Source organism: Lactuca saligna, chromosome 8 (assembly GCF_052625555.1).
Source record: "Lactuca saligna cultivar CGN05327 chromosome 8, ASM5262555v1, whole genome shotgun sequence".
In the NCBI taxonomy this organism is placed as follows: Eukaryota; Viridiplantae; Streptophyta; class Magnoliopsida; order Asterales; family Asteraceae; genus Lactuca; species Lactuca saligna.
Window position 1 is genome coordinate 218553735 of NC_136424.1, and position 18378 is coordinate 218572112.

Here is an 18378-nt window from a genome sequence, read left to right on the forward strand (position 1 = left end):
GGAGATTCTTATTACATAATGTGAATGGGTCACATGTTGATGGTTTTAAGAATCAAATAAAAGATAGGAAACTTAAAGAAGTATATGTTGATTCTGATTGCGAATATGGGTTTCAATCACATGGTTCGGTGATCAGAATTTTGAGTTGTTGCTTGAGAGTTATGATCTATTACTTAGGAATAGATAACAACAAGGTTTTCATATGGATTGTAAGGATAAGTTTTTTCGCAAAGTTTTAAAATAAAAAAAGGGGTTTGAATTTTGTTTATTTTAAAAATCCTTACAATGGAATTTGTGAAAAGTTGTTGCTTATATGTTTCCAGTAGTAGCAATATTGGAAAGTGGATTTGATTCTTTCATTTGTGGTAGTGTTTGAATTTACCAAATGAGATAAAGGTTCTTATCACCCAAGTTTCAATTTGACCGAAACTTGGAATCATCCAAGTTGTATTGTATGATTGATAGGAATTTTCATCTTTGGAAAATTAAGACTAATTCCTTATGTGAACAAGCATAGGACTAAAGGGATCGTGTACACATGCTTGTGAACTTGTCAAGTCCACCACAAAGATTGATAAGACTATTCGTCATGATTTGCTAAAAGCTTAGTAAATATGGTTATACTTGCAAGTTTAAGTATAATTCTGAAGCATTGAAAAGTTTTCAATGTGTGACAGAACGAATGGGAAAGAATCAAATTAGGCAGAAAGATACAAGGTTCTCAAATCTGAAAAGATGGGAGAGTACTTTAGTATCGTGTTTTGTGATCATCTTAATGATTAAGATACCATATCACAAATTCATATTTTAAGGACATCTTAGTGCATTGTTATGAATAAGAAGAGGGGTCATGAATTGTTGGAATGGTTAAAATCAAGAAGATGAATCATACTTCGTTCCAAAACAACTGTTAGAGTCATACTCCAAGATTGTAACATTGAGTGACATAAAGTAAGGTTTAAAAAACATATCAAATGTAGTGTAAAATGTTTTCTACTCTTGTACATTTGAAATTGGTAAGTGTGATGTCTTGGACAAGACAAAGACCAACTAAGACCAATTGTGTGAAGTGTTTATCTTGATAAGAATCCGCACTATCACCTGAATATTTGTTTTGTCAAGGAATGGTCCTTGACTAGGGAAACTTATATGTCAAGAGGACAGTGGGAGTCTTAAAGATCCTGAAAGGATTTCAAGATTTAATCAAGAGTAAAACCTATAGTTTACACTAGCACGCGACTTAAGGTTTGCAACCTATCGTGTTGAAATAATTCTTATTTCTGTGCCTACTTCAAATAAGTTGAATGTGCATGTGAGTTATCAGAGTTCAACTTGGAAGCAATGGTGGCCTTTTGTGCTACCAAGTGGCAAGAAATTAAGATTGAACAAGTTGAATCCATATAAGTTTGAATTTCTCACTAACTTTGTCTTGTGATTATCGTTTTAACAAATTAACATGGATAGGAACTCATACACCATAAAATCTAAGTGTCATAAGGTTTCTCTCCGATTCATGAGAATGATGGTGAGGAAATGCTTTCATTAAGTATATTTTAAGTAGATAGCAATTATGTTATATTGATTTTCAAAAGGCGTTAGTGGAGCGTGTGTGGTTAACCGGCACACTAACATGGACCTGTGAGAAATGGCAAAGGTCTAAGATATTAAGACTATGATTACGGCATCCCTTTTCATATTTCTTGAAATTGCTTAGACACACAGGTGAGCTATCTACGGAAAGGTGTATGAATCTAAATTTTAGAAGTCCAACCGATTTCTGAATACATGTCAAAGCTAGTGGGAGCATAAGTGTTATGCTAATAATCATCATGTTAGTGGGAGCATGATAATTGTGATTAGTATTGCAAGCTAGCAATGTTAATTATAGAAAAACAAAAGTTTCAATTCGTGAAGTTGTAGGGGTTGAAAAAGTCGTTTTGCTATAATTAAAGGAGAGAAAATTATACTTCATTTCAATTCTAGAAGCTTAGATTGAGATTTTAATCATCTTTAGTCAAGGACATATATATATATATATATATATATATATATATATATATATATATATATATATATATATATGAATTTTATGCCTGAATGGTTCGACTTAAGGAAATTCTATGTATATTGCGTTCTCAAAATTCAATTATGACTACGACATCCCTCTTCATAGTTAAAATTTGAAAACATGGCAAATAAAAATTATTATAGCAAAATACTGGTCTAGTGTCATGTCTTTATGTGAGACATCATCATTCATGTCCCATATGCTTCGGATATAGGATCGATTTTCATGTGCTATAATATTCATCCTTTCTAAATTTTCCAAATGCTCAGGGCATTTATAAGGGAAAAGTCTAGAACTGGATATGACTAAAGTGATTAAGCAATTGTCGAGGACAATCTGAGGTTTGCCAAAGATTGGTTGCTCAGGGATATTTGGAAGTATAGTGTTAATTTTGGCAGGACCATATTGACATTTTCTGAAAAGAGGTAACTCTTGTTCAGAACTGATAGTCAAAATGGAACTATGGAAATGTCTCCATAGGAGGAAGTTATTCAATCAGTGTAACATTAGAAAAACTTAATGCAAGAAGGATGTTCAAAGCAATGTACTTTGAATATGAGACTTCATTTCCATAGAGTTGATCTCCTTTGGAATCCTCTGTAATGACTGATGACAAGGTTTTGGTGACCTTGCGCATAATCATTATGAGAGGATCAATGCATATAAGTTTAAAGTCTAATAGCTTTTTGGTAAATGGTAGAAATTAGAAATTCTAACATTTACAATAAGGATTTGGGATTGTGAAATGAGCAACATTGGAATCATGTTCAATTGATCTACTTCACAAAGTAAAGATCATAGACAAACATAGTGTGCATACTTGAAGTATGGCATAACTATTGTTTAGAAAAACAAAGTGTACATGCTAGGAGCATGGGATAAGTATTATTTTATTCAAGTATTAAGTTGATTATTTGAAACATTGTACAATGAATAATGTGTAATAAATATGGTGATAAATAAAAGGTGGTTTTATTTATATTCAAAAGGGTTCTGAGACCATATTGGATTTGATTATTATTGTGTTTCACTTTGCATGTTTTGACATCCAGAATAGCTAGGTTATTCTTTCGAATGACTAGGTTATTTAAACATTCCACAGTTGTTCATATGTTGGAAGTAGGTATGAATTAAGACTGTCATGAATCGAGGTTGTAGATAGCTAAATGTGTTTAGACATAGCAATGGTTGCTACAACATTCATGAGTGCTCATAAGTTATGAGTATTGGATTAAACCTACGCTCACTTGTATCACTTCATGGAATTTATCTCGAGTGATCGTGAGACGGTAATATCATATAAGTCTTCAAGCCTAGAGATATGAGTTGTTACCTATGAGTTGGTCGTGCATTGATTGCACGTAAACGCATCAGTAACTTGATGTTATAAAATGTGCCTTTGTGTACAATTCAACAAGTAGTAGAACAAGCATATGAGTCAAAGTTTATCTGTTCCTTCTAGAAATAGAAGCGATATCTGGGCCCCTCGATGATTTTGTGTTGACCCATGTACCGGGCCCGATCAGAATCTAATTGATGTGTTCAATTTAGTTCTTTGTCAAACAAATCATAAATCGAGAAACAACTGCCAGACAATAAGTAACACATTGTTCCATGTATTTGTCCGGCCGATATCATGAGAACAGAGGATTGTATGATCACTTATCTAAAATGGCAGTTCATAGTTCAACAGAGTTTTCGAGAGCTACGATTGTTGGTTGGTTCCTGAAGTAATATGAGCAAATACAGTTATTAGACTTATCCAAGTGGGAGACTGTTGGATAAGGTGTCTAAGTCCATTACTTATTTGGTACATACTTGACCCGACCCGGCATCGTCCATTTGGGTTGCACTTCACCCGAACAATTTATATGGATAAACTTATGAGAATAGTATGTTTATGATTTATTTATATATTATAAGTTATAATATATTCATGTTATTTAATTAGTTTTAGTCTTAAATTAGTTATGAATTAAATTAGTGATTAAAAGGAAGACTAATTAAACATGGGCTATTGCATTTTATATAATGTGGGCTTAAACTCATTAGGAATGGGCTAAGCATGCATGGGGTCCATGGATGATCCATGGAGATTTTAACCCATGGATCCTTGGAAAGGAAAAGACATGGGTTATTAGGGTTTACCCTAATCCTCCACACTATATAAAGATGCACATATTGCAAGAAATGGCAACTAGTTGTGTGAGAACTAAGGGTGGCCGATTTCTAGATAAGCATATTATTCTCTCAAGGTTTTTCCAAGTTTGTGATGATTTGTGATTCCACTTGAGGCATTCACATTATTGGTGCTAGGCTCTCAAACTCCAAGCAATCAACCACCATCAAAAGGTATGTATTTCTACTAGTAGTTTTATGATTCATAATCCTTACACTATGCTAGTTAGGAAGAAACCTTGGAAATTATTATTTGCATGTATTTTAGAAGAAAACATAGATCCAAGGTTTATAGGGTTGCATACACACCATAGGAGTGTTAGAATGCTCAAAACCCAACATCACTTTCGACATCAGAGTCAATGGTCCTCCTAAGCTCAACTTTCCTTCTTTAGCAATTTCGTTTATCTCACTTTCATGAGCCTGAAGAACATTATATATATATATATATATTAGCTAATGAATAATCAACAAACCCTTTTTGAGTTTTAATCATCGGGCTAATGTTCCTCCATTCTTTTCTTAATCCCATCAGGAAAGTCGGATTGTATTCCTGAGTTGAACGAGTAACACCAAATGAGTGCATTTGAATATCAATTCATTCAAATGATCATAGTTTAACTCTATTGATTCGTTATCTTTCTGCTTGAACTCACTCACTTAAAAAAAAAACGTTGCTTCATAGAGCTTTTCTTTTTCTTTTCATTGTCTTGATGTTTTTCTTTCATTGTGTCAAAATCTCCTTTGCTATTTTGCAACATTAGACATACTTGTAAACTACTGATGGAAGAGCACCATGTAGCTCACAAAGACATTGCTTACTGTTTATCCCTTCGCAAAGCAACATCAGCAGAAGAACCAACAGTTCCAACTTGTTCAAGCATACAAGGACGATAATTTCCACTTTTCATACATCTCCAAAGATCTTCATCTATTCTGTAGACATGATCCTCCATTATGTTGGCCAAAGCTAAAAGAATTCAGGAATGAACATTGCAATTGTCATACATTATCCATGACAAACAATCAACTGAAACAAGTTTTTTGATTCAATATTGCGGAAAACTTTGAATCGGACAGAGCAGTTCAAAAAATATAAAAAACACGAGAAAACTAAAACTGATTGAATGAATTATGCTCTGATACCAGCTAATGTGATTTACAATTGAGTTATGAGTACGTAATCAAGTAATGAAAAATAAAAAGAACACATCAAGTAAATAAGTTCTGATTGGCTCATATTTCATCTGTAAAGAGTAAAAGAGTTTAAGAGAGTTTACAAAGTTGAAGGGCAAAAAAGTTACGCTCGACTCTAATAGTTACCCTATTTATAGGGTGTTACAGACAGAGCAAAAAGTACAAGGACTAAACATTCTAGCTCGAATTTGAAATGTGCCTTGTCAATACATATAGAGTCGAAATCATTCTGATATCAAACCCTTACAGGCCAAAAGTATTTCGAGTCCTCTCTATCTAGATTTTGACGCCTACACACCCTTCGTACCAGAAAAGTACACCCCACGTACTCACCACCGAAGCACTATGTATAAGAAGTCGATGCATGATACAAGTATTACTGTGAGCGTACTACTACATACGCCTGATTTACTCATCGGAGGCTAAAAATCTATATTAATATCTTATTGGGTTAAGTCAATTCATCAGATCTGATTCCTAGACAAGGTCTAAAACCATAAACTTGCCAACTTTACTCCATTCCATGCCTTTTTATCCTTCCAAACCCATAATAAGAACACCAAATTTATCATGACTCACCCAAACCCATCAAGATGACATTTTTATGCACCCACAACTTCAAAAGTGCTAAGATCCGACATTCTAAGATCTTGGAGTAGCATATACTCACAAGGATGACTCTTAGGACAAAAAGAAACCAAAAACATACCTTAGATTATATCTAACACATAGATTCATCAAGTCTGAAACTTTATACCTCCTGGAAGTTAATGAAGATGATTAGAGCTTGGATCCAAAAGCTCTAAGCCACGTAATGATTCCAACAAGAACTCTTTCTTCTCTAAGGCACACCAAAATCACACCAAAAACCTCAAAATGCTCAAATGGAAGCTTGGGTTGCGAATCAAGAGTTTAATGGAATGGAGGCTGGAAATAAGAGGGATTGGAGTTGAGTTAAGATCATTAAATATGGTCCAAGACCCTAAATTCGGGTTTGCATGAGGCTGTAGTATGCCCAGCATACTCTAATAGGTGTTCGCGATCCTCTTGCCTAGTACGCCCAACATACTCCGTATGTACGCCCAACGTACTAGGCTTGGCCTTGAACCCACGAAACTTACGAAGGCCATAACTTCTCTGTTCTAAATCTGATTTCGACGATGCTGATATCCACAAAAAGGTAATGAGAAGATGTACACTTTTAACAATCCCCGTTACCATAAAAGTTCTTAAATAAAATCCAAAATTCATAAAATCCTCGAATTGCCACTTTATCAATGCAACCTTGTATTCCAAAACACAAACCGAACTCCCGAATCATCTAACCTACATTATCCACACTCAAAGGGGGGGGGGGTCTAAGTCTCTTTCCCAAAGGCCCTAAGCCTTGTAATAACCACTCTTCGGGTCATAGACCCAAATTATGAAACGATTTGAAACAGGGTGTTAAAACTCTCCCCCATTTATGTTAGCTTTCGTCCTCGAAATCATTGCTTAGTACTTCCTCTATCGCTAGATGATCTTGCCCAAACATCCTTAATTCCAGTTAAGACTAATGAATCAACCCATACCGACTACCACCTGCCATCCTAGCTCCGTCTTAATAGAAACTGTTTATACCTCCTAAAGAATTAACCTTAACACTCTGCCCTCATCCCAAAATAAGGAAGCCCAGCTGCCCTGCCTAAGAACTGAAACAACTACCTTACTCTTGACAACTTGAAGGCCTCATATGTCACACCCCCAAACCAAGACAACAGAAACCTTTGGGGTGGAGGACGTCATGGACAGGATCACAACGATTGTATCATAGTAATCAAAGTAAACACAACCATTACATTGAAATATAGGTATATATATATATATATATATATATATATATATATATATATATATATATATATATATATATATATATATATATATATATATATATATATGTTACATAGTTTGTGTACATCAAAAGTATAACAAAATATAAAAGACGTGACTTTATACGCTCCGTCTTCTCAAAAGCATAGGGGGGTACCTATCTACTGATTTCCTGAGAATACAAGGGAATTTTGAAAGAGTATCAACATTAAGCTGGTGAGTTCATAAGAATGTTTTTGCAATGAAAATCTATCATTGGATCTGTAAAAAATTTTGTATGCTTCCCAAGAAAATCCGATATTTTCTAACATATATGTTTGTTACTGTGTTCTGTAATAATATATAATGTACTAGTTCGTATACCTGGTTACCACCACCTGTATTACTTATTGTTATTTCTAATGAAAACCCTTTTGTCTGAAAACCCTGGTTACCACCAGTATATATAGTAGTTTTATTACTTCAAATGAAACCATGTAGTGTATCCCCTGGAATCCGCCAGTGTAATGTAAAGTGGATCTATTAATTAAAATAAAACTAATGAAGAATGAAATCTCGTAAACAAAGGTTAGTTTATACTATTTTGAGTCGTATAACCATGCTTGATATGACTGATGACCTCTGCGACGTTCTTCAGGCGTCAGACGGTACGATATTTCTCACCCCTAGCATGTCTGCCTAATTATAGCTAGCAGTTTAGGTGTGGGATTGTCAGTCCCGAATATATCTATTCACAAATCTCACGCTCTCCCTCCAGGAGACTCTGGTTACACTAAATGATAGGATTTATTTCGTACCTCGAAGCGTAAAATTGAAGATATGTCTCACAATCCTATATTAACTAGTTTACGTGTGGTTTTGTACTGTTCTCTTGTATTTGAATCCGTTTATATACCTTGAAGAGTAATAATCATTATACTTAAATAATTATTCAATGTTGTATTCTTGAAATTCGAAAGTAGTAATGTATATCATAAACTAAGTCCATAGTTTATATTTTTGATAATGTATAAGTTCTGAATTTGTAAAACTGTATATTCAAAATCCGAAACACTAACTATTATAGTTCGCATGTAGGTCATGTACTTGGTTCATGTATTGATCTGAAAACTATGAAATTATGACTGTAAGTTGAAAACGTCTCTTATGGTCACTATGTTACAAAAGGGGTAAAATATCTAAATATTTTTAAAAAATGTGGAAAATCTTTTGGTTGTACCAATTGCATAAGTTTTAAACTTGTTGAAACTCTTTTGTATAAGTTCACAAAAGCATTTGCATTTAGCTTGCAATCTCCACCTGAAAATGTTTAAAATATTAAAAGCGTAGGGGTATGAACTCACTGTTAGTTGCGTGAAAGTGTCGGGCTGTGAAACTGAACGAGGACCTTTGAGTTGTTGTATGCGGTACTTAATGGGATCCTAATAACACTTAAATACATATATGCATTTTATTAGCAAACCATTAATTATAGTGCTGGAAAAACACTTGCTTTTACTTTAGGAATGTTACTGGGACTCGATTGAATCTGAGATAGTGGGTTTTCAGCCAAGTTCACGACTTGGGAGGGTTTGCGGTTGTGAACAGCCTCTTGAATGGTTTACTGTCGTGATCAATGTTCTTGAAGAAAAGATTAAGGTTTGAAGGGTTCACGACCGTCAACTGATTTCGTCCTTTGAAGATTTGAAGGGTTTGTGGTCGTGAACTCAAGAACAACAACACTTGATTTGATGAAAAAACGTGTTTTAGAGGTTCCATAACAACACCCAAAAGGTGATTTTTGATGATTTTCTGAAGAAAGAGGGGTATTTTTGTGTTTGCGGTTGAGAGGTTAGTGAGAGAATGGAGGAGTTTTTGGCCAGAAAAGTGTAAATGAGGGGTAAGAGCACATATTTATAGTCCGGGTTCATGGTTAGTGGCGGGGGTCACCACCCGTGAACAGGTTTATGGTCATGATCATGTTCACGGCCATGAAGACCAGTCAGGTCGGATTTGCTGATTTTCGAAGTAACTCGGTTTTTCGCCAGATTTCGGTTCTGACTCTTATATAAAATTAAATTATATAACTAAATGATTTTCTAAACCATATGAATTTGATGGAACTAAATAAAAATTCAAATTTTATTTAACGGAATCGGCTAACGTTAACGGAAAAAGGTTCGGGTTGTCATATCATCGTCCCGATAGAGGGAATTTTGTTCTGAAATTCTAACATAGAATACACATCATGGACTCAGAAAAATATGAGGGTAATTTTGTTGCATTGAATCTTCTCACTACCAGGTGAATTCAGGTCACCGCTTGGCATTCCGACGGACCTTCGGTCTCGGTATGTGACTTTGCTTTGTTCGTTTGACTTCCCGATCCATGATTTCGACTCGTTCTTAAACGAAATTTAGGTACTCAATGATCTCGATCTCATCAATAGGGGTCACAAGGGTTTCGCCAGATAGACACTTTTAAAGGTTCGACACATGGAAGACAGGATGAATGTTGCTAAGCTCTTGGTGTAAACGAAGTTTGTATGCGACGGGACCGATCCTAGCGAGAATCTCGAACATCCCAAAGAATGTCGAATTTAGCTTTCCACACTTCCCAAAGCATATCACGCCCTCCCAGGGTGAGACCTTCAACATAACACGGTCACCAACCTAGAACTCCAAGGGTTTTTGTCGTCTATCGGTGTAGCTATTTTGCCTATCCCTAGAGGCTTTCAGTCGTTCTCTGATTTGTATCATCTTTTACGTGGTTTTGTGAATGATTTCTAGGCCTGTGCGAGTGTTGTCGGGGACTTGACCCTTAGCTAGTTGTGTGTCACCCACCTCAGCCCAACATAGAGGGGATATGCTATTACGACCATAAAGGGTTTCAAACGGTGCAACCTTGGTACCGGTATGATAGTTGTTGTTATAGAGAACTCGACTAAGGGAAAATGGGTGTCCCACAACTTACTAAAATCTATAACACATGCTCTGAACATGTCTTCCAATGTCTAAATGATCCTCTCACTCTGTCCATCGGTTTGCATTTGGTAAGTTGTGCTCATATCCAGCTTAGTTCCAAGCGCCTTCTGTAGTAACTGCCAAAATCTCGAGGTGAACCTGCTATCCCGATTGGAGATAATGGACACAGGCACATCATGCAAAAGGACTGTCTCTTGAATGTAGATTTGTGTCATCCTTTCCATCTTAAAGGTTTCTTTGATTGGTAAGAAGTGAGCAGATTTATTCAATCTTTCGACAATTACCCTGATGGTATCATACCCACTCAGAGACTTGGGGAATTTAGTGATAAAACCCATTGCAATCCTTTCCAAATTCTACTAAGGTATTTCTGGTTGTTGAAGTAGACCTGAGGGATTTTGATATTCCACCTTCACCTTGGCGCAAGTCATGCACTTGCCCACGAATGTAGCGATCTCTGTTTTCATATTTGGCCACCAATAGAGTTTTTTGAGTTCCAAATACATCTTCTCCAAACCTAGGTGAATGGATTATCGATTCCTGTGAGCTTAGCTCATGTTAATCTCTCTGTAACCGCCGAACGTTGGGGTCAAGATCTGGTTCATGAAATAATAGACTATGTCCCCCTTGATCTTGAAGTTCTTTTCCATTCCCTTCAAAGCTTCATCCGACATGTTCTCTGGTTTCAAGGCTTCCAGCTGAGCCTCTCTAATCTGAGCGGATAGATAGGAACGGATGACCATTGTCAGTGCCTTCACTCTACAACCTGAGAACTCTTTCCGGCTGAGGGCGTCTCCTACCACATTAGCCTTGCCCGGATGATAGCGTATTTCACACTAATTATCATTGAGTAGCTCCACCCATCGTCATTTCCTCATGTTCAACTCCTTCTGATCGAAAATGTGATGTAGGCTCTTACGGTCGGTGAAGACAGTGCACTTGGTTCCATAGAGATAATGTCTTCATATCTTTAATGCACAAACCACTGCTCCAAACTCCAGATCGTGAGTTGTATAATTGACTTTGTGTGCTTTCATCTATCTCGAGGCATGAGCAATGACTTTTCCTCGCTGCATGAGCACACAGTCTACTCCCTGATTTGACGCATCACAGTAGACAACAAAGTCCTCCGTCTTTTCGGGCAGAGACATGATAGGTGCGCTACACAAGGCCCGCTTCAAAGTTTGAAACGCATTGTCTTGCTTTTCTTCCCAACTAAAGGGTACACCTTTCTGAGTTAGGGTGGTCAAAGGCTTAGCAATCCTGGAGAAATTCTGGATAAACCTACGATAGTAGCCAGCGAGACCCAAGAACTGACGGATTTCTGTGGGCGTCTTCGGTGCTGACCAATTCTCTATCGCCTTTATTTTGGAAGGGTCTACATGTATTCCTTCCTCGCTAACCACGTGACCGAGGAAAGACACTTTTCTGATCCAGAATTCACACTTAGAGAATTTTGCATACAGATTCTCCACCTGTAATGTCTCTAGTACTAGCCTCAAGTGTTGTCTATGGTCTTCCTCACTTCAGGAATAAACAAGTATATCATCAATGAATACAATAATGAACTTTTCTATGAAGGGGCGGCACACCCAATTCATCAGATCCATGAATATCACCGGTGTGTTGGTTAGACCAAAAGGCATCACTACATACTCATAGGACCATATCGAGTCCGAAATGATGTCTTAGGAATATCTCCCTCATGAACTCGCAACTGATGGTACCCTGATCTTAGGTCTATCTTTGAGAAGTAACTGGCTCCTTGAAGTTGATTGAAGAGGTCCTCGATTCGAGGAAGAGGATAGCGATTTTTATGGAGAGTTTGTTAAGTTCGCGATAATGTATACATACCCTAAAGGATCCATCCTTCTTTTTCACAAACAAAATCGTGGCTCACCAGGGTGAGAAGCTCCGTCTAATAAATCCTTTGTTGAGCAGTTCATTGAGCTGGCTGGAGAACTCTTACATTTCTACCAGCGCTAGACGGTATGGGGATTTGGCTATAGGAGTGGCTCTAAGGATTAAGTCGATTCTGAACTCGACTTGGCATTCTGGAGGGATTCCAGGAAGATCCTCGGGGAAGATGTCAGGAAAGTTGCAGACTTCGAGGATGCTCTCAAGATCTTTAACTTCTTTCTTTTCATTAACAACATGGGCTACGAAAGCTTGACACTCTTTTCGAATATATTTTTGGGCTTTAATGCATGATATGATACATAGGTCTTTGATGAGTTTAACACCATAAATGATGAGGGCTTCGCCACTGGATAGATTGAGGCAAATAGCTTTCTCGATATAGAGAATATCGGCACATTGGACACTTAACCAGTCCAAGCCGATAATGACATCGAAGCATTTAATGGAGACCGACATAAGATTGATAGGTAAGGAATAACCATTTAGGGTAAGGGTACAACCTATGAATACATCGTCAGTGCTCTCTTTCGTACCATTAGCCATCTCGACGGTAAAGGTATCGGTTACAGGTTGGGATTTATGCTTGAGTAAATGCTCGAATGCATGACTAACAAAATTTATCTCCGCACCACTATCAAAAAGAATGCATCCATAAGATTTGTCGAGGAGCAACGTACCCGTTACTACGGTGGGATCAGAAACAGCTTCCTCCTGGCCCATAGCTAGCACTTTCCCCATGTTTCAAGTTGTTGCTTTTGGGAAATTCCTCTTGTAATGCCCGGTCTCACCACATCCATAACAGGCTTGGCTAATCCAACTCCAAGAGCCTGATTGGTTGGTTGTACTTGTGTCTTGCAAAAACGAGTTATGTGCCCCTTATTGCCACAGTTATTGCACGACATTTCACGGCACGGCATGTGATGGTTGAAGTTAAACTTGTCACACCTTGGGAGGTTTCCACTATATCTACTTCCACGTATTGGAGGTGTAGGGGCAGCGGCAGGAGTATTAGCGGCATGCACAACCACTACTTGTTGTTTCTTGGAGGGCTCCTGTGGAGATTTGCCCTAGCGCTTATTCCATATATTTTTCTTTCCATCGCTCTTCTTGGGTGGTTCGTGGGCAGATGGCTCAGGATCCTGACAACCTCCATGATAAATCAAAGTATGCGCTAATCGTTTGGCAATGTCAAACATCAACGGTCTTGCAGCCAGGACATTCCCCTGAGTTAGGGTGTTAATCCCCAAATGTATCTTTCTACGTTCTTTCTCTCCGATGTGACCATTCTCGGGGATAGAAGAGCAAGATCACTTAACCTCTCAGTGTAAGTAGCAATGTCGGAGCGTTTCATCTTTAAATTCCAGAGCTCTTCCTCCAGCTTCTGCATCTTGCCCCATGAGCAGTACTCAGCGAGCATCAGTTCTTTCAAATCCTCCCAACTCATGGCACTAGCCACTGGAAGAGTTAGTGATTTGACTTGGTCATTTCTCCAAGTTAGTGCTCTATCGGTGAAGGTGCATGCTGCAAACTTCACCTTCCTTGATTCTGGGCAAGCACATATTTGAAAGATTGACTCCATCTTCTCGAACCATCGAGTCGAGGCAATGACACCTCCAGTGTCATCGAAGGACCACGACCTATCATTCAAAAAGTCCTTGTATGTACATTCCTTGGTGTGACCATGACTGTCACCGAGATTTGACGTTGGGGCACCACTACCCGCCCCACTTGTACTGCTAGCATTGATTTGGGACATTGCAGCAACCACGGTGGCTGTTACAGCTGCTTAGAAGACAGTTGGGTCGTATTGAGGAGGTGACGGCATCAGATCTATCGGGGGATTGTTGTTCTTTCTGTTGGGTCTCTTCTTCGGAGGCATCTTATTCTAAAAGAATCAAGTAGAAGAAGATGGTAAGTCCCCTAGAATTTGGAATCAATTGATATGGAACAAGACATATCCCAACCTGATAGCCAAAGTGTTCTACTAAGTGATATACAAAGAAGGGTTACCAATACAAGTAAACTATAACTAGAAAATAAATAAGTAGCAACACTTGGAGTGAATCTCTGCACTGAGTTCGGCTCTAGCTAAAATACTCCTAGAGTATTTTAAAGTTGCATGTTATGTTCTATTGATCTCTTGTTGGATATAGTTTGGTAAGTTTTAGGCTTGTTACAACACCACAGTCACACCCAAACACATGTTGGTCATGTCTTAAATAAATTTATTTAATCAGACTATATTGATTCCAGACATGATTACATACTACCCAGGTTTAACTGCAGTGTCCAACATCCAAATACTTTTGCTTTGATCTACTTGAGATACTGCATCTGGTATGTATATATACTTGTATACTTCATATAAGATACTTATATTTTAAAAATTATACTTTTAGTTCATAGCACTTCGGTCCCTTAGAGTTTATAGTTGTATACCATGTAAGGTTCGGTATACTTAGTTCACTATAAACAATAGCTCTGATACCAATCTATCACACCCACAAACCAAAACGGTGGAAACATTCGGGAGTCAAGGACATCATGTACAGTATCACAACAATTTTATCATAGTAATCAAAGTAAACACAATCATTACATTGAAATATAGGTATATACATATGTTTGTTACGTAGTTTGTATACATCAAAAGTATAACAAAATAGAAAAGATGTGACTTTATACGCTCTGTTTTCTTAAAAGCCTGCGGGAGTACCTGTCTACTGATTTCCTGAGAATACAAGCGAATTTTGAAAGAGTATAAGAATTAAGCTGGTGAGTTCATAAGAATGCTTTTGTAATGAAAATCTGTCATTGAATCTGTAAAAATATTTGTATGCTTCCCAAGAAAATCCGATATTTTCTAACATATAGGTTTGTTACTGTGTTTTGTAATAATATATAATGTACTAGTTCGTATACCTGGTTACCACCACTTGTATTACTTTTCATTATTTCTAATGAAAACCTTTTTGTCTGAAAACCCTGGTGACCACCAGTATGTATAGTAGTTTTATTACTTAAAATAAAACCATGTATTGTATCCCCTGGAATCCGCCAATGTAATGTAAAGTAGTTCTATTAATTAAAATAAAACTAATGAAGAATGAAATCTCGTAAACAAAGGTTAGTTTATACTATCGTGAGTCATATAACCATGCTTGATATGACTGATGACCTCTACGACGTTCTTCAGGCATCGGATGGTATGATATTTATCACCCCAGGCATGCCTGTCTAACTGTAGCTAGCAGTTTAGGCGTGGGATTGTCAGTCGCGAATAGATTTATTCACAAATCTCACGCTCTCCCTCCAGGAGACTCTGGTTACACTAAATGATAGGATTTATTCCGTACCTCGAAGGGTACAACTGAAGAGATGTCTCACAATCCTGTATTAACTAGTTTACGTGTGGTTTTGTATTGTTCTCTTGTATTTGAATCCATTTATATACCTTGAAGAGTAATAATAATTATACTTAAATAATTATTCAATGTTGTATTCTTGAAATTTGAAAGTAGTAATGTACATCATAAACTAAGCCTGTCATAGTTTATATGTTTGATAATGTATAAGTTCTGAATTTGTAAAACTGTGTATTGGAATCGCAAACACTACCTATTATAGTTCGCCTGTAGGCTATGTACTTGGTTCATGTATTGATCTGAAAACTATGAAATTATGACTGTAAGTTGAAAACGTCTCTTATGCTCACCATGTTACAAAAGGCGTAAAATATCTAAATATTTTATAAAATGTGGAAAATCTTTTGGTTGTACCAATTTCATAAGTTTTAAACCTATTGAAATTCTTTTGTATAAGTTCACAAAATCTTTTGCATTTAGCTTGTAATCTCCCCTTGAAAACGTTTAAAAATATTAAAAGTGTAGGGTAATGAACTCACTCTTAGTTGCGTGAAAGTGTCGGACTGTGAAACTAAATGAGGACCTTCGAGTTGTTGTACGCGGCACTTAACGGGATCCTAATAAAAATTAAATACATATATGCATTTTAGTAGCGAAACCATTAATTATAGTGTTGGAAAAAACACTTGCTTTTGGTTTAGGAATGTTACCGCGACTCGATTGAATCGGAAAAAGTAGGTTTTCAACCATGTTGACAACTTGGGAGGGTTTGTAGCTATGAACTGTTCTCGGTCGTGAACCATTCTCAGACTGGAACAGCCTGTTTAATGGTTTACGACCATGATCAGTGTTCTTTAAGAAAATATGAAGGTTTGAAGGGTTCACGGCCGTCAACTGATTTCGGACTTTGAAGATTTGAAGGGTTTGTGGCCGTGAACTCAAGAACAACAACACTGGATTTGATGAAAAAAATGTGTTCTAGAGGTTCCACAACAACAGCCAAAAGGTGATTTTTGATGATTTTCTGAAGAAAGAGGGGTATTTTTGTGTTTGCGGTTGAGAGGTTATAGAGAGAATGGAGGAGTTTTCGGTCAGAAAAGTGTAAATGAGGGGTAAGAGCACATATTTATAGGTCGGGATCATGGTTAGTGGTGGGGGCCACCACCTGTGAACGGGTTTACGGTCATGATCGGGTTTACGGTCGTGAACAACAGTCAGGCCGGATTCGCTGATTTTCGAAGTAACTTGGTTTTTCGCACGATTTTGGTTCCGACTCTTATATAAAATTAAATTATATAACTAAATTATTTTCCAAACCATAAGAATTTGACGGAACTAAAAAAATCGAAATTTATTTAACATAATCGGCTAACGTTAATGGAAAAAGGTCCAGGTAGTCACATCATTACATAGCGATAATCACTACAAGCAGGAATTTCCTGAAAATATGAACCCATCAATATAAACCCTATCAAATTATTCTCTAGGACTACTTTTCATTCATTCATCACACTCATCCAATAGTCCCTGACTAGGAATACCATTCTACTATGCAACAGGAATGCTCAAAATATATCGATAGCGAATTACACCAAATCCCCAATTTGGAGGTTGTGCCTAACAACCTTAAATACACGCTTGACTTCCTGACAAGTCATCACCAACCTGGTGATCTAACAAGTATAAGGATGGTCAATCCAAAAATTTTCACACTACAACCAAATCTCAAGTTAGCTCAAGTGTACCCCCACCTGATGAATCATTCGAGACATTGGTAACCAAACTCCTAGTAGACGGTCCTCAAGCAACCCAAGTTCGTAATGAAACACCCTACAAGTGGCTACTAGTGCACAACCATCATTCCTAACAACCTTTAACTGCCTACATTTGATTACCAAATCTCCTGACTCCGACAATGCACTAGCACCCAAAGAAGCAAAGAAAGCTAATGATCCGAGACCTAACAGTCTTAATCAAAAGACTATAAATCATATGGCCACTGGTTCATGATACATCGTGACACCTACTATCCACTAAATGATAGGCTCACGGTACTAAACCGATCTTGCTACCATCACATCTATAGTCTAAAGACTCGCAACCAACAGCACAGGGATCAAAAGTTACCCAACCATCAGTCCACCAACTTGTTGGGACCCAAACAACATTCCTCTTAATGCTATCCAAACACAACATATACCATACTCTTCAATTACACACAATTCCTTTCACAGCACATGCTGATCTCAACACAAAACTAGACGGTCCTCGACCATTAACAAAAACATCCTCATGAACAATCGATACAAGATCCCAAAACCTCGATTGAAACCGAACAGATTCCACCAATACGTAACTAACTCGAGAGAACTTACAATGGATCTAGAAATGCTTCCAAAACCTGAGCATGTTATGTACCAAAATTCCACATCACAAATGAGGGTAAACATACCACAAACCAAAGAAAATATAAAACACATCGAACTTGACGATAGGTTGACGCATCCATTGAACTTTAACTGACACAAATTAAAACTTTCGAAGAACCTCCACTTTTGATGATGAAATAAAAGACCAATGATCGAGAATGCATTGACAACTAACCCAATAACCCAATACACTACTTGCAGAAAAACCATGTGAGACTAAACACACCAAACGTTGAAGCTGATTTACTGATCAATATTGCCCACCCTAGAACATGGATAGCAATCTATATAACAAGTTGAGGAATCTGTCAGCAGTTGACGCTCAACCTGAGCGTTCTAAACGCCTCTTGATTTATTCAACGACATTCTAAATGGAACCACTAGCT

The 18378-nt window shown here is 37.3% G+C and overlaps 1 protein-coding gene across 1 annotated transcript; it reads right to left on the reverse strand.

The window, feature by feature from the left end:
• Nucleotides 1-12243: 12243 nt before the first annotated feature.
• LOC145010496 (uncharacterized) lies at nucleotides 12244-12936 on the reverse strand. The gene has a single exon (XM_078969031.1). The coding sequence runs from the start codon at nucleotides 12934-12936 to the stop codon at nucleotides 12244-12246; it is 693 nt and encodes a 230-aa protein (XP_078825157.1).
• Nucleotides 12937-18378: the final 5442 nt, after the last annotated feature.

Coding starts and splice junctions, on each gene's coding strand:
- LOC145010496 (XM_078969031.1), bottom strand. CDS start 12,936: ATGGGGAAAGTGCTAGCTATGGGCCAGGAGGAAGCTGTTTCTGATCCC.